Source organism: Rhinatrema bivittatum, chromosome 4, assembly GCF_901001135.1.
Source record: "Rhinatrema bivittatum chromosome 4, aRhiBiv1.1, whole genome shotgun sequence".
In the NCBI taxonomy this organism is placed as follows: Eukaryota; Metazoa; Chordata; class Amphibia; order Gymnophiona; family Rhinatrematidae; genus Rhinatrema; species Rhinatrema bivittatum.
This window is the reverse complement of record NC_042618.1, coordinates 413,029,104-413,056,258: the sequence shown is the minus strand read 5'-3', so window position 1 is coordinate 413,056,258 and position 27,155 is coordinate 413,029,104. Positions and strand designations below refer to the sequence as shown.

Below are 27,155 nucleotides of genomic sequence, written 5' to 3'. Positions count from 1 at the left end.
GTCAATCCATCATCTGAATTGGAGGAGCCGGGCTCAGCAAGGTCTGGGGAGGCCAAATCCCCTTGGGCTTCCTCACAGTGCTGACAAGTTGGAATCCAAGTCAGGCGCAGAGAGCAAGGCGCTTATGTTTCTTGGCTGCAGGCACCATTGACGGCAGGAACTATGCGTTCCATTGGCTCGCACTTAAAAGTTTATGCAAACAAATTATGAGCACCTAGGCAGGGCACGGCAAGGCACACGCACAGCCCGTGTGCACGGCTTTTCTCGTATCCTGTAATTTGCACGTGAAGATGGCGCCGCTGCAGCCTACCACACAGTGAGCTAACCAAGTTTAAAGCGGGGCCTAGCCCACCAGGGGACAGCCCAACCCCCCATACCCCAACGGGACTGGGAACTACATCGGTATGGCACGCCAAGCAAAGGAGACTGGAGGAAGTCTTACCAAAACCCCTCTTCTCTGAAGGTACATTTTTTTTTTTTTTTTTAAACTTACCTAGGCTCAGCGCTTACTGGCTAAGTACACAGATGGGTCTCTGGCTGGAGGGGGGAGAAGGCTTTGGGCCATCACCGCTGAGCCTGGCTTCCTGCACCCACAGCCTTTCAGCTGCTTCAGTAGCAAAGTCCACGCTGGGAACTGGCTACCGGACCAAGGATCTCGGAAATCACCTCAGGAATTCTCAACTGGGGGAGGGACCTTTAGGTATCACCGCAGGAGAGCATAGCTTAATCTTTTCTCCAATTTAAAAGTAGAATTTCTTCTTCCAAAAGGTACAGCGATCCCCATAGGGAAAGCATGTCTACATCTGCTGGAGACAGAAATACTGAAGGGCTGAGGTCACTGCAGGGGTGTATCTAGGGTGATGTCAGCTTTGAAACCTGATTGTCTCCATCTGCTGGCAGGAGAGCACAACCCATTGGTCCTGAGTCCATCTGGCTACATGCTAGGAACTGTGGCGTTAGATGGGTAATGACTGAATGGAAAGAAAAACCAAAGTGTTTTCAAATAGGAGTTAAAGTAGGATGGAGTGCGAAAGGCACATAAATAAACTCACTATAACCATCTTTCCCCTCCCTTTTTTCTCCACCCAGGATGGTTAATAGACACCCAGCACACTCAATGGACATGAGGAACTCCACTGAGATGGCTAACAGGGGCAGCCACACTAGCAGCAGCTACCGCCTTTCCTCTCTTCCCAGGATTGAGCTCCAAAAAGAAATATTCACCTTTTAATAAGCTCCACAGCCCATTCATACAGTTGGTCGAAATTATCCGACGCATGGGTCACAGCATAGGGCTCGTAGCCTGGTATCAAAACACAACAGCAGCTTATCAGTCATTGTCCTCTACAGGCTTCCATTCTGCTCATGGACCAGAACTACCAAACTATCAAGAACAGACACTGAATGTTATTTACCTTCTAATTGTTTGGTCTCTATTTTGGATATGTTACAGTTCAAAGGTAGTTTTACTTTTAGTTCAAAAGTACACACACACACATATATATACACACACACACACACATATATACATACATTTTACAACTGCATGACAACTGTTGAAAGCTGCATTCTAAAGGAAAAGCTGCACATAATCTTAGCCAGTTAAGACACTTAAGCATCTTCCCAAGCCATTGTAAATTATACAGAATCTTAAAAAGTAAAACAGTTTCAGTCTAATCTGTTTCAAAGTTTTGGGCTCTTAAAAGCCCCATTCAGAGGGCCTCAGGCTGAGTAACAGGGCAACAGAATAAGAGTTCTGAAATACCTTACCTAGCCATTCTACCATATCTCTGATAGCGGTGAAATACTTTTCCTCCTCCTTTTCAGGGTTCGTGTCATCGTACCTCAGGAAGCAGATGCCACCGTTTGCCTGAGGGAATTTCCAGAATGCAGTTAGGCTGTTGCTATTTCCCCTGAGAGTCCTCATGTGCTCTTACATGAGAATGCCAACCTTGGTACTTTTCTCCAGAGGCCAGAACAGTGAGATCAACAATGGGTCATGCTCAGTGGGGCTCTTTCATTGTAAACTCAGCAAATTGTCTTTTTTTTTTTGTACCACCTAAGAGGTGTTTGCCCATGTTGGCATAAATTCTCCAGACACAGCAAAACCCTTGCAGAGGTTTAGCATCATGGCATAGGAACAAAAATGACAGTCAGACTTGACCAGTCCATAGAAGGTAATGCTGAATATAAAAGGAAACTTTTACTCTCCACCATATCACCAATAAGATTGAAAAAATGAGACAGGAGGGAGTGATTTGGCTTGGAGCCAGTCAGCTTTCCAAGTATGCCTTCATGGAACTCACCTTGGCATAGCCAAAGTTGAAGTTAATAGCTTTAGCGTGGCCAATATGCAAGATCCCATTCGGTTCTGGAGGAAACCGTGTACGCACCTGAGAAATAAAATTCTATCGTTAACCAGCAGCAGCCACAGAGTAATCAAATCTATTCCTAATAAAAAAAAATTGTCACTACACATAGAACAATGTGCCTTAGAAACAGCTGGAATCATCTCAATGCATCATAGAACCTGGGGCCATATAACATGCAAAAATCCTGCAAAAGTCAGTTTATTTGCACAGTTTTGAAATCTCATATCTTTTGCCCAAGGCTTCTTGAAGAAAAAAAAAAATTCCACAGAGAAAGCTATGCAAGCCACACTGTCAGACAAAAATGCTGCAGTGCTTTCTGCAAAGGTTTAATTTTATTTTATTTGCACAATCCCGCCCCCATATCTAGACGTTTCAGAAAAATAACATCTTGACAAAAAAGATGTACAATTTCAAAACTATACAAGGAAAGGAACTTGTGTTTTACTTGTACAATCCTTCAATCTGGAGAGCAAGGTCCACCTGTTTTGAAATCATTTGTATTTATGAATTCTATATGTTGTACATCGCCCTGGGATATTTTAAGAAGGGCAGTATTTGAGCTATAAATAAAAGCAGCAGTGGTTATCCATCAATGTGGCAATACCATTTGCAGATGTCTAGTGTAGCATTTTCCAAGGCTAAAGCTCTTTGCCACAATCCTCTCTCTAGTCCTTGTGCTACAGTCTATATGCATGCAGGAATTTTAAGGTACTTTAAGAAGCCCCATGCTATACTTTTGCCTTGGAGAACAAGATACTAGCACCTCACTAATTTCTTGCGTGTCAGGTATGGAGCAAGGCTGGTAGAAGACATGGAAACCCATACTCGCTCTCGTTCCCCTTCATCAGGTTTGCCCTTTTGAGGTTGGCGCTTTCTGAGATCTGTCACTCACGCACTGTGACATGCAAATGAACCTGTTGGTGTGCCTAATCTAGTAGTATAACCAAAGCTGCTTTGGATTAAACCAGGTACATTTTTTTTTTTAAATTTACAAAGAGGGTGTGCCTCACCTGTGTTGACTGACAGGTTTGGTTAGCATTAATGTATGTGCTGAACACTAGATTTATAATTCTACCCTCGATTGCTAAGTACATCTTAGTTGCTGTATTGGAGGTAGCATCCTGCAAGAAACATTTTAAGTTTCACTTGGAAATACGGAGGAATCAAAATAGAGCCCTCTTCCCATTTTAAAATGAGAAAACAGAATTAATCATGACCTGAACGGATTACCATAAAGTGATCATAATCCTGGAATCATCACTTGTCTGATGAGCATAGTCCAAGTCACACAGAATGCTAATCATGCCAGTGAGTCAGACCATGGCATCAGAGCATCACTAGCAGAGTGTGTAGGGATGCCGTGAGTACACGTATTTAAAGAAGTTCTGTGTCCTTGGCCCACGGATTGTACAACTAAGCACAGACTTGAGCATAAGCACATAAGTGTACGTAAACCCATCTCCCCCAAGATTAGAAAGGGGCTGACTAGACCTGTCCGCCTGTAATCTCCAGATGTTTTTTCATCAAGTTCATGGTGTTGGGAGTAACAATATATCCTTCAGTCTTGTAATTTTCACCTAGGGATATTCACAGGGATGGGAAGAGGGAAAAAAAAAAAAGCCTTTAATGTGACCTGCTAGGTAATGAACCTTAAGTCCAAAGCCTTCAATGCACTCCAAAACAGAAGTCTAAATAGTTTGAAACTCAATTTATGAAACTAACTTGAGGTCATTGCTCAATTTGTAATACTTAAACTTATAAATGATAAAGAATTCTAAAATTAATACAAGAAACTTGTTTGATGAAAGCAGAATGACTCAGTCACTCCAGTGGTGGTTCAGCTTGTATGCTGGCAAAAACAATGAGATGTGAAAAAATAAACATTGAACTGTCCAATTAAACATCCATGAAACCATTGTGATGGCGAAACCGAACAACAGTATATAAAACTTGATAAATAAAAAAGGACTTCCGGCCATGACGTCACAGGAGACGGAAGCAGAAGGGTAGAGCTCCGCAGCCCCGCTCCCCGAAATCTTCTTATAAATACCTGCTTCCCGTGCCGGAAACTATAAGCGCCGACTGCTGAGAGTCCCTCAGGGTACCGGCTGTGCGCCCGGCGAGACACAGGGCTGATCGGGTGGGAGCTTGCGCTGTGCCCACAATTTTGGTTTATTTTTTCGAATTTTGGTCAAACCCCCTTTTTATCCATATTTTTTTGTAATTTAAAGATCCCCCACTCTTGGTGTTTTAATTTATTTATTATTTTATATACTTAACTTTGAGGTTTATTATAATATTTTTTACAAAGATTTTAGTACATTTCTTTATTCAATCTTTTTATTGTATTTCCATAATATTCTTTCCAATTTAGCACCATTTTTTTTGACTTTTTTCAGGAATTAGGAAGCTTGTATATGTTCCACTCATGCATGGTATCACTTTCCAATTCATAGCCTCACTTACTTTGAACATACGGGTATTTTTATCCACGCCCTCTTTTTTTGAATGACAGCTGCTTTGGCGCAGTTTTTTTTTTTTTTTTTTTTTTTTATAAAAGCTCAAAAGACGCCGGCGTTTTTCAGTCCTTTTTATGACGATCGGAGAGATACAGAATTGCCGGTGTGCATAGGATCTTTCAGCACATCAAATAGTAAGCACTGTTTTCAATTTCTTTTAAGTAATTTAAATAGCGTTTTTTATGTGGTTATCTTTTCTTTCATTTTCAAATAAAGCAGGTCTTAACTAAGCAGGCATTTTATGCGAATTTTCTTGATATACTTTTTGGACACCAGTCCTAAGCGGTTCACTTAAGCCAGTACATTCATCAGGCTAAGTTTGTTTAATATTTTCAATTTATTTATATACTTAGATTAGTTTTGATAGACACTTTATGGGAGCAAGATAATATTGCCGACTTATGTATACCATCTTTCAGTGCATCGAATAGTAAGCACTGTTTTCACTTACACTTTATTTTCCAGTTTTTTGACGTGGGAGTCTCTCCTTCAATTTTTCAAAGTTCTTAAGTAAACAGGCAGTTTATACCTTTTTTGACATATTTCTGGGACACTAGTTTAATAGTCATTTATTTTAAGCCAATACATGTATTGGGCTAAGTTTTTTAACTCAATTATATACTCAGAAATTTTTTTTTTTTTTTTATAGACATAGTAATTTAGAATGCTGCTGATTTGTATCTATTCTTTTTCATGTATTGAGTTTTAACGCGGCAATTATATGCATTACAATTGTCTGTTTGCCAATAGCATTGGTTCAATATTTTTGAGTAAGCATGTATATTATATATATAAATAAATGATTTTAAAATATTAATTTTTAAATTTTTCAACATTATATACAGTATTGGAAAGCACTGTTCATTAATCACACTGTGGCACAGGATATCTTTTTTGACTTGAGGTACATATACAATTTTTTATGTGATCAAACAATTTAATATTCACAATATTATTTATTTACTTCATTTTTATTTTTTTATCCATAAAATTACAGACCATTTGATGTATATTTTTATTTGAAACCCGGACACTCAAACCACAAAACGATAAAGCTGAGGTAAAGGCAATATATATTTTTATTGGCTTTGATTGATACTTCACCACACACACAGTCAATATAATTTATTTTTCAGTTTTATATGTCTCACCACATACATGTTACATGTTTTTTTTAATTATGTTTTTATGATTTTTATTTATTTATCAGTATGTGTTATTTATTGTATGTTGTAGCCCCTGTCGCAGCCCCATTGTAAGAGGGCGAAACTCGGCCTGAGTCGGGCTTGTTTGCAAATTTGTGTCTTTGTTCAAAAAGGAATCCAGATCGGACATTTGGCTGCTAATTCTGTACTGTTGCCCATCTGGCTGGTATTGCATCCCGGAGACTCTGACTTTACGTTTTTTTTCTAATCCCCACCAGTTTTATTCCCAGTTGGATTACTTGCTGGTATCGGACCGCTGTTTCCTGAGAGTGACGGAGGCCAGTATTGGTACTCTATCTCTGATCACGCCCCTGTAACGGTAACAATACAATGTGGCTCTGGGGCTAACCCTCCATTCTCCTGGCACATGCGTCCAGACTTATATCTGGACAAAGTATTCCATATTTATTTACAGAATAATTGGCTGGAATACTTAACACACAATGTGACCCCAGATATGAGCGTAGCAACCGTGTGGGAGGCCGGAAAAGTTGTGATGCGTGGGGCAATCATAGCGTATGTGACTGGAATAAACAATGTAACGCTGAAATTTTGAGGTTAACTGCTGTTCTTAAACAAGCGCAGCAGCAACCACACATGGCCTCCTTGACTGGGGAGTCTAAGGCGGTGGCTGATATAACAGCTTACTCCACCAAAGGGCGTCTAAATCGCTCCGCTATTATCAGTACCAGTTATATAAACAGGGAAACAGGGCCGGTAGACTGATGACCCACCATTAGGCCCAGGGGCCAGCGGGCATCCGTAATGGGGATCCGAAATAGCCAGGGGATCTCTTTGAATACTCTCACTGACATTGCGTGTAGATGCAGGGAATATTATATGTCCCTAAGCCTATGGACGCCGATGTCGCTGAGTCCCTCTTTCAAGGGATCTTGTGGCCCTCGTTAACAGTAGCTCAGGTTACGGCATTAAATTGCCCCATCACTGAGGGGGAAATCTACGCTGTCATCCACAAGCTCAAATTGGGGAAGGTGGCAGGCCAAGATGGGCTAGGCTCTGAATTTTACAAGATATTGAAGAACACAGTTCTGTCCCCACTGCAGAAATATTATGCTGACCTTCTGCTTACTGATCACATTGCAGAGGCCTCCAACCGGTCGGTCATTGTCGTTCTCCCGAAGCCAGGGAAAGACCCCTTGGAAGTCGGTTCTTATAGACCCATTTCCTTAATAAATGTAGATGTAAAAATTCTGGCAGCTGTCCTGGCAGCCCGATTAAATGGAATTTTGGCCCATCTTGTCCATAATGATCAGACGGGGTTTGTCAAAGGGCGGCAGGGGGTATGTAATGTACGGCGCTTGCTGGCAGTCTTAAGCTATCACTCGCCAGCGGAGGCTTTAGTTTTGAGTCTTGGTGCGGAAAAGGCCTTTGATTCCTTGTCCTGGGAATACATGTTTTGGGCTTTGCAGGGGCCTATCTCCAATGGTTGGAGGCTCTTTACCGTAACCCTAGCGCCTCTATTCTGCTTAACAGGGAGCCTACCGACCCCTTTCCTTTATACTGCGGGGTCCGGCAGGGATGCCCCCTTTCCCCATTGCTATTTGTGTTAGCCTTAGAACCCCTGGCTATCCGGCTGAGAAGTGATCCGGGATTCACTGGGATAAGTATAGATGGCCACCCCTTGAAGACTGCTTTATTTGCTGATGATATTCTGTTTGTAGGACGACCTCACACCAGTGTGCCTATTATTAACCTTTTTGATCAGTTTCGACTGGTGGCGGGGCTGAAAATCAATTATGGAAAGTCAGAGGCCCTGGCTCTAAACACTCACTTGCCTGGTTCTTGGGACGGCCCCTTTCCCTTTCAGTGGGCCCCTGACAAAATCAAGTATCTTGGCATATGGGTACCCAGACAGTTGGAACGACTTTACGAGCTGAATATTGCTCCATGTCTCCTTCAGCTTCGGGCGCAGCTACAGCTCTGGACCCCCTTGCCATTTTTCCCTACTTGGTAGGAGTGCTCTTATGAAAATGGTGCTAGTGCCGCGGCTTCATTACTTGCTGCACATGATTCCCTGTTGGCTGAAAGCCGGGGATCTTCGTCCCTTGCGCGCTAGTTTACAAAAATTCCTGTGGAAGGGGAAACGGGCTTGGCTGGCTTTTACCGTCTTGCAGCGCCCCCGGGAGCAGGGAGGGCTTAATTTGCCAGATTTCAGACTTTATAATGTAGCATGTCAGTTGCAGTATGTGGGTGAGTGGATTACGGGGACCTACTGTTATTGTGCACGAGGGATGTTAAATAAGATATCTCAACCTAGCTCCCCTTTAAGTATTATTCAGCTGCGGCCGGGGCTGCATAGTACCATGGCATACCCCAGAATATTTTTGCAGCCTTGTATATGAGCCTGGCAATGGCTGCGGAGACAGTGGGGCCTGCGGGGCATAACTTCCCTTTTTTTTGCCCTTTCTGGGGAATGCAAGCTTTTTGTCGGAGCCGGACAGTAGGGGTGTTTTCCAGGCTTGGGCTGACTGTGGGGTGGTATATACATTTCATTTGCTGAAGCTGGACTCCCATGTCATCCAAGATTTTGCTACTCTGGCCCATACATTTCAGCTGCCCACTAAGTTCCTTTATGCGTACCTGCAAGCCAGTCACTATATTCAATCTCTCTCCTGGTCCGTAAAGGACTTGACAGCTGAGAGGATGTTTGCTACCAAACAGACCAATACAGTAAAGTGCGGATGTGGTTACCCTGCTTCTAACCTGCTTTCTACTCACAATTTGGCCGCATTAGTCCAACCTGCGATTCACTATCCCTTTTAACCCATCCTTACCGCCTCTTTAAATCAACGGGTAACCCTTTCCGCCCACAGCATGTATATGAGATGTAAACGATTGGATTAGCTATTCCCTCCCATACAGTAACGCGCGCCCCGATTATCGCTTTTTAAACCTGCAGTTTTGCCGCACGTTTAACCTGCTAATTTACCGCCTACCCCTACCCCTGCATTAGTGTGGAGCGTCAGGCAAGCAGAGACGAAATTTCACGGGCCACGGAGCAGCCCCAGCCAGCCCCGCTTCACTGCCTCTCCGGGACAAGACCGAAGGGAAAAATCGGGCCAACTTTCCGCCAGCCCCCGCTCACCTGCCCTGGCCGCGTCCATCTCCCGCGCTGACAGCTCCGGAGCAGCCCCAGTCCTCTCTCTCCTCCTCCCGGGGACAGCTGGCGGCGAGAGCGGGCGCTCCCCATGGTTCTCTATTCTCTAAAAGGTAATGAGTGCATGCCGTGACCTCGGCACGTCCGAGGTCACGGCGTGCACTCATTACCTTTTAGAGAATGGGGAGCACCCGCTCTCGCCGCTGGCTGTCCCCGGGAGGAGGGGAGAGAGGCCTGGGGCTGCGCCGGAGCTGTCAGCGCGGGAGATGGACGCGGCCAGGGCAGGTGAGTGGGGGCTGGCGGAAAGTTTGGGGGGAGTTAGGGGGTCAGTCAGCCCTTCTCCTGTATCCACTTCCTGGTACCTGTCATTTCAAATGTCATTTGAAATGACAGGTACCAGCGCACCCAGGATACTGTATAGGCGCTGTATAGCGCCTATACAGTAAAATGGATTGCGCTTCATGGACGCGCGTTGGATGCGGCTTGCATTTGCATGCCATTTAAATACAGTATCGAGCGGTACATGATCCAGAGTGTGCGTGCAGCAAACGTGGGTACACCCGGCACTAACGCACCTCTTTCTACCGCACCTTACTGTATCGGCCCAAAAGTTTTTGATACTGCCTGCCTCACTAATACGATTTCTGGCTGGAAAAAACTGGGCCAGTCCCTTGGTCAGGCAGGTCGCCTGCAGCCCTTTACGACCCGCTGGGCTGCTCTGTTGTCCTCGTCGCTTGCCCCAAATTACTTAAAGAGCTGTTTTACAGCTCTTTACAGTTTGCTGCCTGATGTGGGTTTACGTGAGGTCCAATTCAAAATTCTTCATTATATTTGCTATGATGATGTTCGCCGGTTTCATATGAAGCTTACTCCATCTCCTCTATGTAGCCGGTGTGGCACAGCTGAGGGCACTTTATACCACCGATTGTTGACGTGCCTTGGCGTGGAGTTCTTTTGGAAGTCAGTTATTGAAGTGATTAATAAAAGCACTGGTTGTGGTATTTCTCATGTGGGGGAGCCTTTTAATGGTTCACCAACAGACTGATCAGGTTCCAGGTACATGTTCCAGAGCTATGTTCGAACGCCTAGCGGTAATGGCGGCGTACCACACCATATTGGCTGTCTGGACCGACCCCTTGGCGCAGCCTTCAGTGGATGCATGGTTTGGCAGGATGGCCTATATGGACTCCGCTTTGGCAAGAGAAAACCAGACATGATATATAGTGCTTGTTGGAATGCCTGTTATGCTCTGTTTCCTCCTGCTCTACAGACTGAGCTCAGTAACACTGGCTATAAACCCATATGGTCTTAACGGAGGTTCCAAGGGGGGATGGGTGGGATGGGTGGATTGTATGTGGTGTGTATGTGGTGCGTGTGCGGTATGAATGGGACACTTGGGAGTTGGTTCTGTGGGGTGGGGGTGGTAGGGTCAGGATGGGATGAAGGGAATAAAAAGGAAAGCTAGGGAATACGTTTCCAATGGAAGCGATTTCTGGATTGAGCATTTCTTTGCAATTCTTTTATTGTACGCTGATTTCTATTTGTACATGTTCTTGTTCTCCCATGTATGTGTAATGTCTTCCTGTTAAATAAAAAATCCAAATTTAGTGAAGCCACCCAAGCTCCCAAATTACTTTGGGGCCCCCACCATGGACTGGGTTTCACACGAGCTGCGTTGGGAGGGACTGACATCTGCAAATGCAAGGAAATAATTAGAACTAAGGACAGATAAAAGCACAGGTAGCCAGTGACCAGTCAAATCCGAACAAATGAACACAGCAGATGACTTACCAATACATTAATAATTAAATCAGAGAGACATTTCACAGCTAAATAGGCTCACAACACATAAAAAGCCAGTCAAACGAACAAGGTTTTAAAAAAGTAAAATGGCACAAAAAAAAAAAAAGATTCACATGACTGGAACCGACCAATAGCTGAGAAATCAGATAACTGCAGTAACCAACCCATCAATCAAAAAAAAAAAAAAAAAGAACAATGCCACTGGCATTAGACAGTAAAAATCAGCTAAACCCCGAAAAGGAAAATTGGTTCTTACCTGCTAATTTTCATTCCTGTAGTACCACAGATCAGTCCAGACTCCTGGGTTTTGCATCCCGACCAGGAGATGGAGAGAAAGTTAACTGACCCTGCTACATAACCCCCACTGCCACCTGCAGTTCATCAGTATTGACCTGTACCCAAGCATAAAATCTAAGAGAACTTGATAAAAAAAAAAATTCAAAAAAAAAATTTTTTTTTTTTTTTTAAACCAAACTGTCCAGACTCCTGGGTTTTGCCTTCCCACCAGTAGATGGAGACAGAAGTTTTGACCGACTCTGCCCTATACCCTGAGGTGCCACATACAGTCCGTCAGTATTACACTGTGTCAAAGCAGAACATTTAAAAAAAACAAAAAACAAAGCCTGCAACTCACACGTTCCGCTCACTAACCTCCAGGGGAACAGAACCCGTGAAACAAACTTGGAAAACTATAGAAAACTTTTGAACTAGTCTGCAGAGAATATAAGTACGTACTGAACAAGCGGACTCTCATACCGAAAAGGGTGGGAGCCTGGACTGATCAGAGGTACTACAAGAATGAAAATTAGCAGGTAAGAACCAATTTTCCTTTCCCTGTACGTACCCAGATCAGTCCAGACTCCTGGGATGTACCAGAGCTTCACTATGCGGGGTGTGACCCTGAGAGTCCCGCTCGGATCACACCTTCACCAACCCCCCCCCCCCCCCCCCCCGAACCTGGGGCCTGAGCGTCTAATCGGTAATGTCTAGCAAAGGTGTGCAAAGACTTCCAAGTGGCCGCCCGACAAATCTCTTGTGGCGAAATTTGCTGACACTGCCCAAGAGGCTGCCTGTGAATGGATAGAATGCACTTGAAGACAGACCAGACACGGCCGGCCATGAAGCAGGTACGCTAATAGTCTCATTCAAGCAACAAGCGATTGTCACTCTAGATGCCTTATGCCCTTTTTTGGGGCCACTCCAGCGTACAAAGAGATGGTCCGACATACGAAAGCCATTGGTAACCTCCAGATAACGCAACAGCACCCGGCGTACATAGAGCTTCTTCAGACCTCCAGAATGGGGATCAGTGTGGTCCATCTTGTAAAGGATAGGAGTTCCACAGATTGATTCAAATGAAAGGAGGAAACCACCTTTGGGAGAAAGGAAGGAACCGTCCGCAACGAGACTCCCGTGTCTGTAATCCTTAGAAAAGGCTCCCTGCATGACAACGCCTGAAGCTCTGACACCTGATGAGCTGAGGAAATAGCCACTAGAAATACCACCTTCAACGTAAGGTCTTTCAGCGTCACCTTCTTCAGAGACTCAAACAGCGCCGCACACAAAACATTAAGAACCAAATGAAAGACAAGGATTCCTGATCGGCGGATGCAAATGTTTTGCCTCTCGGAGAAAACGCACCACAGCTAAGGGCGGCTAAGGGTACGCCTCGTATCTTACCCCGGAAACAACAGAGAGCCGCCACCTGCACCCTTAGAGAGCTGCACGATAAGCCTTTAGCCAGACCAGCCTGTAAGAAGGACAAGATATCTGACACTAAAGTATGAGTAGGGTTCACCTCGTGCTCGACGCACCACGACTCAAAAATCCCCCAAACCCTTTTGTAGGCTAGGGAAGTAGAGGTTTTCCGTGATCGTAGAAGAGTGATCACAACCGCGTTCGAATAAAGGAAAATTAGTTTCTTACCTGATAATTTTCGTTCCTGTAGTACCAAGGATCAGTCCAGGACACCTGGGTTGTGACTCCGCACCAGTAGATGGAGACAGACTAAAACTTGTGGGCGGAGCCATATATGCCCCTGTGTCAGTCACAGCCCCTCAGTCATACGGAATGTCAAAGTAGAACACAACCAGAGAACTAAACTAGCTATAAACCGCTATATATATATATAGACCAGAGAGGCTTATAAAGGAACCCTGCAGGCCCCACCTACAAAAGCTACACGTCTCACCTCGACCAAAGACCGAGCCTTTTCTACAGCAGGTCCAGCTATCTGGAACAACATCCCATCCGACCTCAGACTGGAACCCTGCCTCTTAACATTTAGAAAAAAACTCAAGACCTGGCTTTTCCGCCAGGCCTTCTCAGATCCGCCAGACACTCATTAGACGACAAAAAAGCCATCCCCAAGCTCGATATAAGAGCCTACCCTGACTCTTAAAACAGTTGTTATCATTATCCTAAGCACTTCGGTTCCTTAGTCTTTTTCTTTCCAGCAATCTTTGCTTCCAAGTTTACCTCCCTTGTTGAATGTAACTTTGTTCTTCCTGTTACCTACGGTTTCGTTACAGTTCCCCCTTTTTGATGTAAACCGACCTGATATGGTCCCTACCATGAAGGTCGGTATAGAAAAGTGTTAAATAAATAAATAATAGAACGGGGAAAGAAATACCCCTCCGGGAAACGGACTCTCCAATCGAGAGAGCCAAACAAGCGGAACAGAGTAATTCAGAACAAAGAGCGGACTCTCCATTACTTCAGCGCAGCACTGCGGGCGGGATCCTGGACTGATCCTTGGTACTACAGGAACGAAAATTATCAGGTAAGAAACTAATTTTCCTTTCCCTGTACGTACCAGGATCACTCCAGGACACCTGGGATGTACCAGAGCAAACCTATTGAGGGTGGGAACCAAAATAAAGAAGGAAAAATTCCAGAAAACCTCACTAACTACCAGAATCAGTGCAGGCAGAGGCTGTGACCGGACCTGCACCATCTACTGGAGACAGAGTAAGACTGAGGGGCTGTGACTGACACAGGGGCATATATGGCTCCGCCCACAAGTTTTAGTCTGTCTCCATCTACTGGTGCGGAGTCACAACCCAGGTGTCCTGGACTGATCCTGGTATGTACAGGGAACCTTTATTCTTCAGATGCTGCCTCTCAAAAGCCATGCCGCTAGACAAAAGTGATCTGCCTCTTCCAAACAAACAGGACCTTGACATAGAAGGTTCGGGATGTCCCGAAGCCTGAGAGGACCATCCACCGTTAGGGTTGACCAGGTCCGCAAACCATGGATGCCTCGGCCATTCCGGAGCTACCAGGATCACTTCTGACGGTTGAGCTTCTATGCGTCATAGCACCTTGCCAAATCAGAGGTAAAGGCAGAAACACATACAGCAGGACATTCTTTGGCCAGGCAAGAACCAAGGCATCAACTCCCTCTGCTCCTGTCTCCTTGCGACGACTGAAGCGGGGGGCTTTGGCATTACGGAATGTCACCATTAAATCTACGCTTGGTCTGGACCACCTGCGGCAGATGAGATTGAACACTTGTTCGGTGAACTCCCACTCCCCCGGATCTAGATGGTGGCAACTGAGAAAATCAGCTTGCACATTGTCAGTTCCAGCGATGTGAGAGGCCACAATGCTGACTAGATGTTGCTCTGCCCAGCTTATCAACTGTTGAGCCTCGACCGCCACCGGCTTTGCTTCTGGTTCCTCCCTGACGATTGATATAAGCCACTGCGGTCGCACTGTTGTACAGAACCCTGACTTCCCCTGCAGAAGTGGTAGAAAGGCCTGCAATGCCAATTGCACCACCCTGGTCTCCAAACAATTGGTCGACATCGGGATTCCTCCACTGTCCATTGTCCCTGCACTGACCTCCCCTGACAAACCGCTCTCCAACCAGAGAGACTGGCATCCGTAGTGACTGCTGTCCAATCTGGAATCTCCAAGGGCACACCATGCGTAAATTGTCGGAGAGGAGCCACCAGTCGAGACTGGATCGTGCATTGTCCGTAAGAGGCAGTGGCAGATGGAACCCGGTGTCCGAACTATTTCAACGGGACAATAATGTGGACTAAAGAGGCCTCATATGTGCAAAGGCCCATGGAACCAACTCCAATGTGGAAGCCATCGAACCCAGGACATGTAAATAATATCGGACCCTGGGAGTATGTTTGTCAGCAAGTCCTGAACTTATTTATTTTGAATTCTTATATACCGACATTCTTTTTCTGGGCTTCTATGTTTAATATGTTTATTATGTGATCCAAAAGTGAACAACATACAATAGGCAAAGAAACAAGGTAACATCCAATAACACAACCATACAAAAATAGAAACCCCTCACTGAAGGGGATGACCTTGCAGAAAAATATAAAGGATCATTACTCAGTTTTATCCCCATGAGAGGTTGTTCGCCACCTAGCGCATGGCGACCGGGGTCCCCTTTACTTCCCCCAACAATTCGAGGTCCCTGCCGTAATATACCGACATTCTTATAGGATTTACAAATCATGTCGGTTTACAATACAACAGAACAATCGCGTCTAAGGCGTTACATTAAAACATAGCGTCAAAAGAATAAGATAAAAACAGAGCAATCGCGGCTAGGGCGTAACATTAGAACATAAAGTCTAGTAGAATATATAAATATGAATACATAAGAATTTTTCGAATAGAACGAATAGGGGACTTTAAGGAACATTGGCACATTAGAACATTTAAATCATTAATAGTAACCTTAACTTTAACACTTGACTCTGCAGCTTAAGGATTAGCTCGTCGGTAAGAAATACTTTCCCCATTCGTGTATCAAACCGAGCTCCCAGGAACTCCAAAGACTGGGAGGGAACTAGGTGACGCTTGGCGAGGTTGACTACCCAACCGAGAGACCTCAATAGTTGAAGAATTCGGAAAATTGCAGAGTGACAAAGAGCTTCCGACTTCGCTCGGTTCAGCCAGTCGTCCAAAAATGGATGAACTAAGAATCCTTCCTTTCGGAGTTCCGCTACCACCACGATCATCACCTTGGTAAAGGTTCTGGATGCCGTGGCAAGGCTGAAAGGCAGAGCACTGATCTGAAAATGCTCCCCCAGAATGGAAAACCTCAGACATTTCTGATGATCTGCCCGTATTCCTATGTGCAAGTATGCTCCGGTAAGATCCAGAGACACTAGGAATTCCCCCTCACGCACCGAAGCAATGACTGACCTTAGGGTCTCCATGCAAAATCGCGGAACTCTAAGGCATCTGTTGACCCTCTTTAAATTGAGGATGGGCCAGAAGGTGCCATTTGTTTTGGCACCACGAAGTAAATGGAGTAGCGCCCCCTTCTGCCACTCCGATGGAGGAACTTGAACGATGGCTTTGAGCGCAAGAAGGCGCTGTAATGTGTCTTGTACCGCCCGACGCTTCTCTGTGTACGTACATGGAGAGAAGGCGATGAGCAAAATCTAAAGTATAGCTGTGTTTTATCACACTGAGGTCCCACTGGTCTGACATCAATTTGGTCCATTCCTCGTAAAACGGAGACAATCTGCCTCCTACCGCCGATGGAGAAGATTGGACCGGCCTCGCTTCATTCGGAGGATTTAGGACCTCCAGCAGACTAGGAGGTCCCCGTTCTGCTGAAGCAACATCCACGAAAGGACTGGGACCAGGACTGTTGTCTGCCCGGATTCTACCTAAATGAAGAGCCTGAAGATTGGGAAGACCGAAATCTCAGATTCCCACGGAAACGTGACGGAGGAGGAAAGGAACCCTTCCTCTTGGGCTTATCTTCCAGTAAATGATAGACTTTGTTCTCACCCAAGGATTGAATCATGTCCTCCAGGTCCTTTCCAAAAAGTAACTTGCCTTTGAAAGGCAGAGCGCCCAGCTGAGCTTTGGAGGAAACATCCACTGACCAGTTCCTCAACCAGAGGAGTCTGTGGGCAGAAACAGCTGAAACCTTAGATCTGGCTGAGGTACGTAGTAAATCATACAGGGCATCTGCACTGAAAGCCACTGCAGCTTCCAAACGCTCAGCTTGAACAAAGACGTGCTACTCTGCAATTGTTGCACCCAGTGAAGCCCTGCTCTTAAGGAGAAACTGCTGCACATGGCAGCCCGGACTCCAAGCGCAGATACTTAAAAAATCTTAAGCTGAACCTCCAGCTTACGATCCTGAAGATCCTTGAAGGCTGCTGATCCCGTCACCAGGATAGTTGTCTTTTCTTGGTGATAGCCGACACCGCTGCGTCTACCTTGGGAACACGAAGGAAGTCCAGAGCCTCTTCTGGTAAGGGGTACAACTTATCCATTGCCTTGCTGACTTTTAAACCTAAATCAGGAATAACAAATCTGTACACGAAAGATGGAAAGGGAAGGACCTGGTCGGACCCCAGAGACCCACCATGACCGGATCAATAGACCCCATACGAGAGTCCTCCTGAGGGTCTCAATGCCCAATTCTTCTAGGACTGCAGGAATGAGTGGGTTCAGCTCATCCTTCCTGAAGAGGCAGACCACCTTAGGGTTGTTGCTGTTGAGCAGGTGGGCACTGTTTGGAAGGAAGGTCCTGGGGTCCCCTTCGACATCTGAGCTCAGAGGGGGATTGCCCCTTGGCTCTTGATCGACCTGCCCCGAATCATCAGAATAGGAATTATCCACCGAGCAGGACGAAGTGGTCCGTAGAGGGTGCTTAAGCTTCGGGGCTCCCTTGCCCTCCGAGGGCCTGGCCCTTTTGGTAGGCTGAGCCCCTGACTTATCCAAAAGTGGGGCAGTGCGCAAGTGAGATCCCTCTCCAGAATGCCTCCTAGCTGACTTCCTGGCCTTAAAGGCTTTGTGAAGCAGCATAATAAATTCCGAAGAAGAGGAGGAGGAGTCTGAAGCCCCCTTGGGGCTCTCCTCATTCGCCCCAGCAATATCCTTCATTGGAGCGCCCCCCTCGGAGGCTACCTGCTGCGGGGGATAGAGGAGGGGAAATCCCTCCGCCCTCCACTGCCTGTGTTGCCGCGTGAAAGGAGGCTAAGATGGCATCCGTTCCCACGCTGAGCAGGAACAGATCTGAAGAAACAAGCCTCGGGCGCCCGGACCTTGCAAGCTCTTGGCGCACCCTAGAACCGCTGCCCCCAGCGGCCCCTGAGGTTCCCTCCCCCCCCCCCCGGGGAGGCAGGAGGAACATAGGCCAATGCGCAATACACGCAGCATAGTGAGGTGACTCCGGGGGCCGGATGAAAATGAACAACGCAGCAACTGGAACACAGCGATGGGAAGGGACAGAGAGACAGGCCCAGTAATAGCAACGACGAAAGAAAAGCTGGAAACTTAATAAATAAATAAATAAAAATAAACAAACTTTTTTTTTTTGTCCGACCTTAGTTGTGCAGCGCGGGTTCTGTCCCACCTGGGGTAAGTGAGCCAGGTTCCCCAGTATCACCCCAGGGCTGTGGTAACCTGGGCAGCAGGGTCCTCAACCCCTCTCTCCAGGAGCCTCTAATACCAGGAGGGATGGTCCTCTCAGGACCTGCTGACCCCCTGGGAGGCTAACAAATCTTGGTTTGTTTGTTTAATTCTTTTAAAGAGACACTAAACATAACTATCCACACTGAAAATCCTGATCACTGCTTTTTTTTTTTATTTTAAACTACAGATTGTAGGATTTTGCACCTCTACCATCTGCTGGAGACAGAGAAATACTGACTGACTGTAGGTGGCACCTCAGGATATAGGGCAGAGTCGGTCAAAACTTCTGTCTCCATCTGCTGGTAGGGAGGCAAAACACAGGAGTCTGGACTGATCCAGGTATATACAGGGAAAATTCTAATTTTTTTTAAATTTTTTTTTTTTTTAAATCAAACAAGTCTGTATTCCATGCCAAGAAAAAGAGTAAATGAACAACTGTCCACCTTAACAGAATGGGTGGGGGTTTTGGACTGATCTGTGGTACTACGGGAACAAACATTAGCAGGTAAGAACCAATTTTCCTTTCCCTGTACATACCCAGATCAGTCCAGAGTTCTGGGATGTACCAAAGCTCCGTAACTAGGGTGGGACCTGGAGATTCCCACTCGCAAAACTCTCTCTCCAAAGGGCCTGATGCTGGATCCCCAACATCCAAACGATAGTGCCTTGCAAAAGTGTGCTGGACTTCCACGTTGCTGCCCTGCAAATCTCTTGCAGCGAAACCAGCTGAGCCTCCACCCATGAAGTCGCCTGAGAACGTGTACAGTGGGCTCTCAAACCCTCAGGAACCGGATGAGCCTTAGCTATGTAAGTCAACCCAATGGCCTCCTTGAGCCACCACGCAATAGTAGCTTTAGATGCTTGAAAACCTCTTTTTGAACTGCTCCACAAAAAGAGGTGATCAAGTCATTAGTTACTTTGAGATCTCAACACTACCCTCCGCACATCCAACAGCTTAAGCTCCCTCGTGTGAGGAGCGGAGGAGTCAGTCTCGGGAAAAGCTGGAAGCTCCACCGTCTGAGTCACACAAAACGCCAATACCACCTTAGGAAAAAATGAAGGTACCGTCTGCAAGGACACCTCCTGAGTCCAAAATCTGAGGGAATGGATCATGGCAAGACACAGACTAACTCAGGTTCTCCTAGCTAAACAAATAGCCACTAGAAAAACTACCTTAAGGGTCAAATCCTTAAGCATCACTCTCCTAAGAGGTTCGAAAGGAGCCTTACACAAATCTGAGGACCAGATTTAAGATTCCAGGATGGACAAATTCTCCTTACCGGCGGCCGCAAATTCTTTGCCCCCACCCCCCCGAGAAATCAAACCACATCAGGATGAGAAGACAGCGAGGAACCTACTACTTTACCTCGGAAGCAACCCAACAGCAGCCACCTGAACCTTAAGAGAGTTTAAAGCTAAACCCTTGGCCAAACCCTCTTGAAGAAAAGCCAAAAAACATGAGACACTGTAGCCTTTAGGGCTTGTACTCAGTTAGCGATACACACCAGGACTCAAAAACTTTCCAGACCCTCACATACAAAAGGGAAGTAGATCTCCTTCTAGCCTGTAACAGCATAGCAATAACCACATCAGGGTACCTCCTGCACCTCAATCGCCGCCTCTCAAAAGCCATGCTGCTAGACAAAAGTGAGCAGCCTGGTCATAAAATATGGGCCCCTGCCGAAGACAACCTGTCCGAGGACCGAAGCATAGCGGAATGTCCATGGCCAAGTAAACCAGATATGTGAACCACGGCCGACTAGCAACCAACACTACTTCACTCGGATGCTTCTCTATCCACCCTAACACCTTGCCTACCAGAGGCCAAGGAGGAAAAACATACAGAACCACCTCCCAAGGCACCAGAGGAGATGCCCTCGGCACCCTGCTCCCTTCTCAGTCTGAAAAACCGAAACACCTTGGCATTTTGACAAGTCTCCTTTAGCTCTACCTGGGGACAGCCCCATCTCTTGCTGATGAGCTGCATCGCCATCTCTGACAGGTCCCACTCCTCTGGGTCTAAGTGAGACTCAGAAAATCCACTTGGACGTTGTCGACCCCTGCGATGTGCAACACTATAACCGCTCCAAGTGTTGCTCTGCTCAAAGAATCAACTTTTGAGCCTCCTGAGCCACTCCTGACCCTTGGTTCCTCTCTGCCGATTGATGTAGGCCACCATTGTCGCACTGTTTGGAGACAAAAAATACTGAGGAACTGCAGGTAGCACTCGAGGTTATGTAGCAGTGTCAGTAAAACTTTCTCCGTCTCCATCTGCTAGATGGGATGTAAAACCCAGGAGTCTGGACTGATCTGGGTACATACAGGGAAAGTAACATTACTTGTTTATGATAGCCATCACCTGAGTTCCTTACATAACTAGTCCCATTGGCCAATTTTTTAGACTCTGGAGCCTTTGCTCCTCATGTTGAAATTTTTTGGTACAAGCTCATCAGATGTTTCAGAATCTGCAGCAGAAGGGTCAACCTGACCTGGTAATTAAGATCACCTTTAAATAAGCCCTCCGTATTTATAGGGATTGCTTGTTTCAGCCTTCGACTCCCTCCTGCCTGTGATGAATGGCTTTGTGTTTTACTTTTTTCATCATTCAGTACAGTTGTTTGTGATACTTGTCATAGGTGTCACCATTTGGCATTTTTCAGGAATTTCCCCAGGACTGGAATCTCCAGGACATTTTTTGGTCTCATCGGATTATCATGACCCTATTTCACAGCCTATTTGCTTTCCAGGACATTCTCCTTGTGGGTGCTGCAAGACGAGTGATCTAGGTCTGTTTCATGCTTTGCACACCTTGATGCATTACAGAACTGTCCATTACATTTTAATGTCTGACACCATCCATATGATCTGATGTCTTGCCCCTTACTTTACGTTGGTAAGACTTTATGGATATTAAGACACAATCAAACATTGCTGCTGTTATCAGGCAAGCTTGTGTACAGGCTCCTTTAGTGGAATATTGGATTTTAACCTCCCATTCAGTGTTAGATCTTTGTTTTTCTGCAATTGACCTATGGAAACTGTCTACATGCAGCAGTGATTTTTCTCACCATCTTATTCAAAGCAAACAATGCTGGATTTACATTCTACAGACTATAGCCCTCAGGTTTGGATTATGATATCTAAAAGGTCTGTTTTGTTGTAGTTTGGTTCTTGTATCTAGTTTGCTTTTTCCTTTGATTTGTATTTAACTGATTATATCATCAATTGATTACACCAGAAAACAAATCACTTTTTTGGGTTAGTTGATTTTTACCATCTGATGACTTCGGGCCTTTAGCTGTTATGCACCAAAAATCTGGAAAATGCTTCTATTATCCCTATGTTTGGAGCCCAACTACCTCACCTTCAGGAAGAAAGTTAAAGCACAGCTTTTTAGCCCAGCATTCCTAACAGAGACTTCCTGTCCAGCAGCTACCACAAAAGTATTCCTTTTTCTACAGCAACAAAAAAAATCTAACTATGAATCTGACTTTAAATAGAGATCCTCAACCAATATTGTTGATTTAACACTACTATAATCTACTTTAAAATGTACAGTAATCTGCTTTGAGGCCCTTCATGGAAAAAAAGCAGAATATCAAATGCCAACAAACAAACAAGTTGGATTCTTCATTGATTTTACATTTTTATTTATTTTTTTTTTATTAAGGGATTGGTTACTGGGGGTTATCCATGATGGTTTCTCAGCTATTGGTTGGTTCCAATCACATGATATTTTTTGGCACAATTTTACCCTTTAAAGTTTGTTCATGTTTGGCAGGCTTTTTACGTGCTGTGAGCCGACGTAGCCGTGAAATGTCTCTCAGATTTGATTATTGTTAATGTATTAGTAAGTCGTCTTCTGCTATATTTGTTTAGTTTTGATCAGTCGTTGGTTGCCTGTGTTTACCTGTCCTTATTTCTTATTATTTGCATGCATTTGCAAATGTCAGTCCCTCCCGACATAGTGTAAAGCACGGTCCATGTCAGGGCACCTGAAGTACTTGTGTCATAGAAATTTTGGAGCTTGATTGGCTTCATTAAATTTGGACAATACAAAAAACTAGCTGGTGCAACAAAGAACAGTTGCTATTGTCAATTTATAACAATTCAAAACATGTTAGTGATTTATGTCAGAGAGGAAGAGACCTCAGCACTGGCACAGTTTATGTAGTCGGATTTTGTGAAAGCCAGTAAGTGCAATCACAGGTCATAAAAACCTCTTTTTCTTTATTCAAATTTCCAAACAAATGTTTTGTATTTATTTTCTTTAAAAAAATATTTTGAAAACTGGTTTCTGTACCTTATATGTATATAGCTATATATCAGGCCGATACACTATTAACCCATTACCCCTTACTGAATAAAAAGGTAAAGCTAGCGCGTAAAAAATGCGCGTCCAACCCCCGAAACTAATAGTGCCCGCAACATGCAAATGCATGTTGATGGCCCTATTAGTTATTCCCGCGCGATTCAGTAAGTAAAATGTGCAGCCAAGCCGCACATTTTACTTTCAGAAATTAGCGCCTACCCAAAGGTAGGCATTAATTTCTGCCAGCACCGGGAAAGTGCCGGCAGAAAGTGATTGTGTCTTTTAACTGCTTTTCTGTACACCCTCCGACTTAATATCATGGCGATATTAAGTTGGAGGTCCCAAAAGTTAAAAATAATTAAAAATAAAAATTAAAAAAAAAATTGGCCCGCGGCTTGAAAACCGGATGCTCAATTTTGCCGGCGTCTGGTTTCCAAACCCGTGGCTGTCAGCGGGTTTGAGAACTGACGCTGACAAAATTGAGCGTCGGCTGTCAAACTCGCTGACAGCCACCGCTCCTTTCAAAAAAAGAGGTGCTAGGGACGCGCTAGTGTCCCTAGCGCCTCTTTTTACCGCGGGCCCTAATTTGAATCATTTTTTTTTTACTGAATCACATGCACAGGAGAGTGGCCTGTGTATGCACTGGGAGAGCGGGCACTCGCCCCCTCTCCTGCAACTTTTACTGTATGGGCCTGTTTGTTATTCTCTTCAATTATCTCTCAAAAATGGAACCAGATTTAACTTGTAATTGCAAGCAACAAGATTGCCCGATGAAAACACTTATCTTAGTTTGACTATTTTTTGTTGGAATTTTTCACCAATGTATTGGAAAACCCTCCTCCTTGTAACTTTTCATGAGCGCTATGTCAGCTGCTACTTAGGACGCTGACGACGTTGTCAACATTTCCCGTTGCTGCGTCAGAGCGATATAATCTTAAGGTTTTTAGGTCATGTCTCCTCTGAAAATTCTATCGAACTGTCCGAATTTTCAGAGGAGACATAACGTGAAAACCCTAAAATTCAATTGCCTTGACGCAGAGTCCAAGATGATCTTACATTCTTGATTAGAAACCCACCTCTTCAAACTTGTATATTTAGATACCTAAACTCCTTGCTTTTATTTCACCATTTCTGTTCTCTAGGCCTTTACTGTATATGTTCCCTTTATACATTTCTCATTTTTGTTTTGTAAATGTTACCATGAAGTGCTCTGGCCAGGGGGAGCAGGAAAAACAAAACAAAAAAATAATCAGCAATTCCTTTGTAACAACCTTAGGAGGATTTTGCATATGTAAATGTACTTTACCCATCCGTGTAAGTGGGCTTTTGAAAATTGCTATAATATATGCCATTGAACTATCCATAGGTTTTACTCACATTAAGTGCACTTAACCCAGGTAAATGGCTTTTGAAAACTGCTACAATAGTATGTTATATTTACATGTGCAACTCCTTTGAAAATTCATCTGGTACACAGCACAAGTCAACTCTGATAATGCCCAGAGGTGAATTTAAGAAAAGCAGCTGCTGTAGCAAAACCTTCCAAAGCAATGAAACGGGAAGGATTTAAAAGTTGTACATCCAAGAAGCAGATCCAATAGAGGACCAAGAAAATAATGCTCAGGATGGCTGGAAACCTTTTCCTTTCTTAAAAAAAAATAAACCCCCATTCATTGCTTCTCTCAAACTTGTTATAGAAGTGCCAGCATATATCTTGTTTTCAGATCAGCAGCAGCCAAGGCAGACTGCTAATCCTATGAATTAATGGGGAACGAGTTGACGCCGACAAAGTTAACACCGCGTATTCTGTTATGTGCCCAATTGCCCCATTTGGCTTGGTATCAAAAGAAAGTGCCCAGGAAGATTGGGAAAAAGCACAATTGCCACGGACTTGATTTTCCGAGGTAACAAATGCATCACTGAGGAGATTCTATGCTCAGAGACTATAGGTCTGTAGAGGGACCAGCATCTGGTCTGAAAACAAATAAAAAGAAAATAATGCATTAGGGAAAAAAGGGTCTAACTCACCAGGTTTGTGGAATTTAAGAGCTTCACCTCTCAGCTGCTCCATAAGAGACAAGGACTCTAATTTCACTTCCCCTGCAGAAAGGAAAGAAGACATTGGATATCCTCTGCAAGTTTACCACCATACTACACTTAAGTGAAACAAAATGTGCATTGCTTCTCTTGCGCAGACTAAAGCACCTATAAAAGTATTGTCTCAGCAGCTGAAATACTGGAAGTAAATGTTAAGGAATATTTGAGTCACAACGAGTGTAAGCACAAAAAAAAAAAAAAAGGAAAGGCATTAAATGTTTTTTTCTCTCCACTTACATCATTCATTCTGAAAATGTGTACTTTCAGGCTTTAAAAACTCTAACAAAAGTTGTATTGTGACCACAATAGTAACTGCAAAAGTGTAGCCAGACAATTCACCACTAGGTGGTGCAAGTCAATCACTATGACAGCACACTGCCATTGACTATACTGCACCTATCCTAGTTAGTGAAAGCAAAATTTCCAGGAAAGACAAACCATAATTTCTGAGAAGCTGCCAGGCCCTCTGCTAACATATTCCCCACCATCACCTCCTCTGGTCAGGCTGTCAGAATCTCTGGGGGGTTAATTAGGGGTCTACAAAAGAACATCTCACGAAAACACGCGCTGCTTCTCTCCTGGGGGAAGTGCGAGGCCATGGAAAAACACAGTAGTCTCGGCTACACAGGAGCCTGCAACTGCGCTACAAACAAGAAAGGGGCCTCCACAGATTTAAATTAGTAGATTCATAGTAAACCTCTTAACATCTTTTTCCCCCCCAAGAGCAGAGTACATGTGGGGCCATCATCTATTTACATTTATGGCTATTCAGCTTTCTTCCTGTCCCATCAACATTTTGATACTTAAAGATTAAGTCACAACACTACAGCTGAACAGTTCACGCACATGCACCATTTATAAACATCCATATTTGGGGAGAAAGCCTGTGGCTCTTGTGACACCTTGACCAAAGAGCATTCAGAAGACACAAGGGAAGACATCCTAGATTGGCCTACTGCTAATAGAAGCTAGTAGGGGTGTTTCTGAGCTTTAACCCCTCATGTCATTCATGAAAAACAATGGCAGGAACTCAATCAGAAAAGAGACACATGCAAGTAGGACAATCTGGCAGAGGCTTGTTGGTTCATCTGCACATTGCTGCTACTTTCTGGCAATCTGATTTCTGCTGCACACCTCCTCAGACTTGTGATAAGGGAACGATGACGCAAAACAGAATATATCCTAAATCAGGGGCTTGGGAAAATAGACCCTGGAATGCTGACAGACAAGATAGGCAAAGTCCGATCAGAAGCAAGACACAGGGCAGGCAGCAGACTGAAGCAAAGGCAGAAACCAAGCCAGGCCTCCATCGAAAATCAGAAACAAGAACCACCAGACGCAGAGGAACGAAGAATCAGGACCTGTTGGCTCAGGCATCTGCCCAGAGGAGTGAGCTTCCTTTTATGTTAGAGCAGTGCTGATGTCATCAGTCTGCATCACAGGAAATCCTGGGAGCTGGCCCTATAAAGCTGGTGAGTTGCTACAAGTTCTTCCTCAGAGCAGCAGGATGGAGGAGATATGGACCTTACTCAGAACAGCAGGATGCAGCAGAGAAGCAAGATGCTGGGAGGCCCCAGCAGGTCGCAGGACACAGTGCTGGATCCAAAACTGTGAAGCACAGGACACTAACCACAGTACCTGGTGGTTGGTGGCATGTTACAATTCTCCCCCCTCCCCTAAACTCCTTTCAAGACCCCTTTTTCATATGGGAAAAAAGGCAATGAAATCTCTTGATCATCAATGGGGCATTGAGGTTTTCCACTGGTTCCCACAAACATTTCTCAGGGCCATAACCCTTCCAAGATATCAAGTTCTAAAGTTGTTTCTCATGTCGATGAAGTCAATGGTTTCATTGATCTCAAACTATGCTCCAGGAGCAAATGAAACAAGGAGTGAGAGAAGAGATTTTCTTGGAGTATCTGCTAAAAAACAGTGGTTTAAGTAGGGAGACTTGAAAGAGGTTAGGAATATAAAAGGGAAGGGGGAATCTTGACTTTGCAGATCATGGGTTTAGTTACCTTACGATCTGATAAATTCCATTAAATCTAGGAGCACCTTGAGACTGATGTTTCTACTAGTGAGCCACATCTTATCTCCAGGAGCAAACTGAGGTGCCAGTCTACACTTCCTGTTAGCACACCTTTTGTAACGGTCTGCTGCCCGTTGAGGGCAGCAGACCGTTACAAAAGGTGTGCTACAAAAGATTTGGGAGACTAGCCAGATGAGGAGAATCTGGCTAGTCTCCCAAATCTCTTGCAAATTAGAAGAGAGAAGATCTGCCGCTGGAATCTCTATGGACAATTAGAGATGTAT

At 44.8% G+C, this 27,155-nt stretch overlaps 1 protein-coding gene across 1 annotated transcript in view; it reads right to left on the bottom strand.

The window, feature by feature from the left end:
• The window catches only part of QARS (glutaminyl-tRNA synthetase), a 220,450-nt gene that overhangs the window by 106,223 nt on the left and 87,072 nt on the right, over positions 1-27,155 (bottom strand). The window contains exons 8-12 of the mRNA XM_029601243.1: positions 24,774-24,845; positions 3,864-3,949; positions 2,307-2,393; positions 1,771-1,870; positions 1,225-1,303 (exon numbers count right to left, since the gene is read on the bottom strand). Of these exons, the coding sequence (XP_029457103.1) occupies positions 1,225-1,303; positions 1,771-1,870; positions 2,307-2,393; positions 3,864-3,949; positions 24,774-24,845 (424 nt within the window). The remainder of the gene's footprint in view (positions 1-1,224; positions 1,304-1,770; positions 1,871-2,306; positions 2,394-3,863; positions 3,950-24,773; positions 24,846-27,155) is intronic.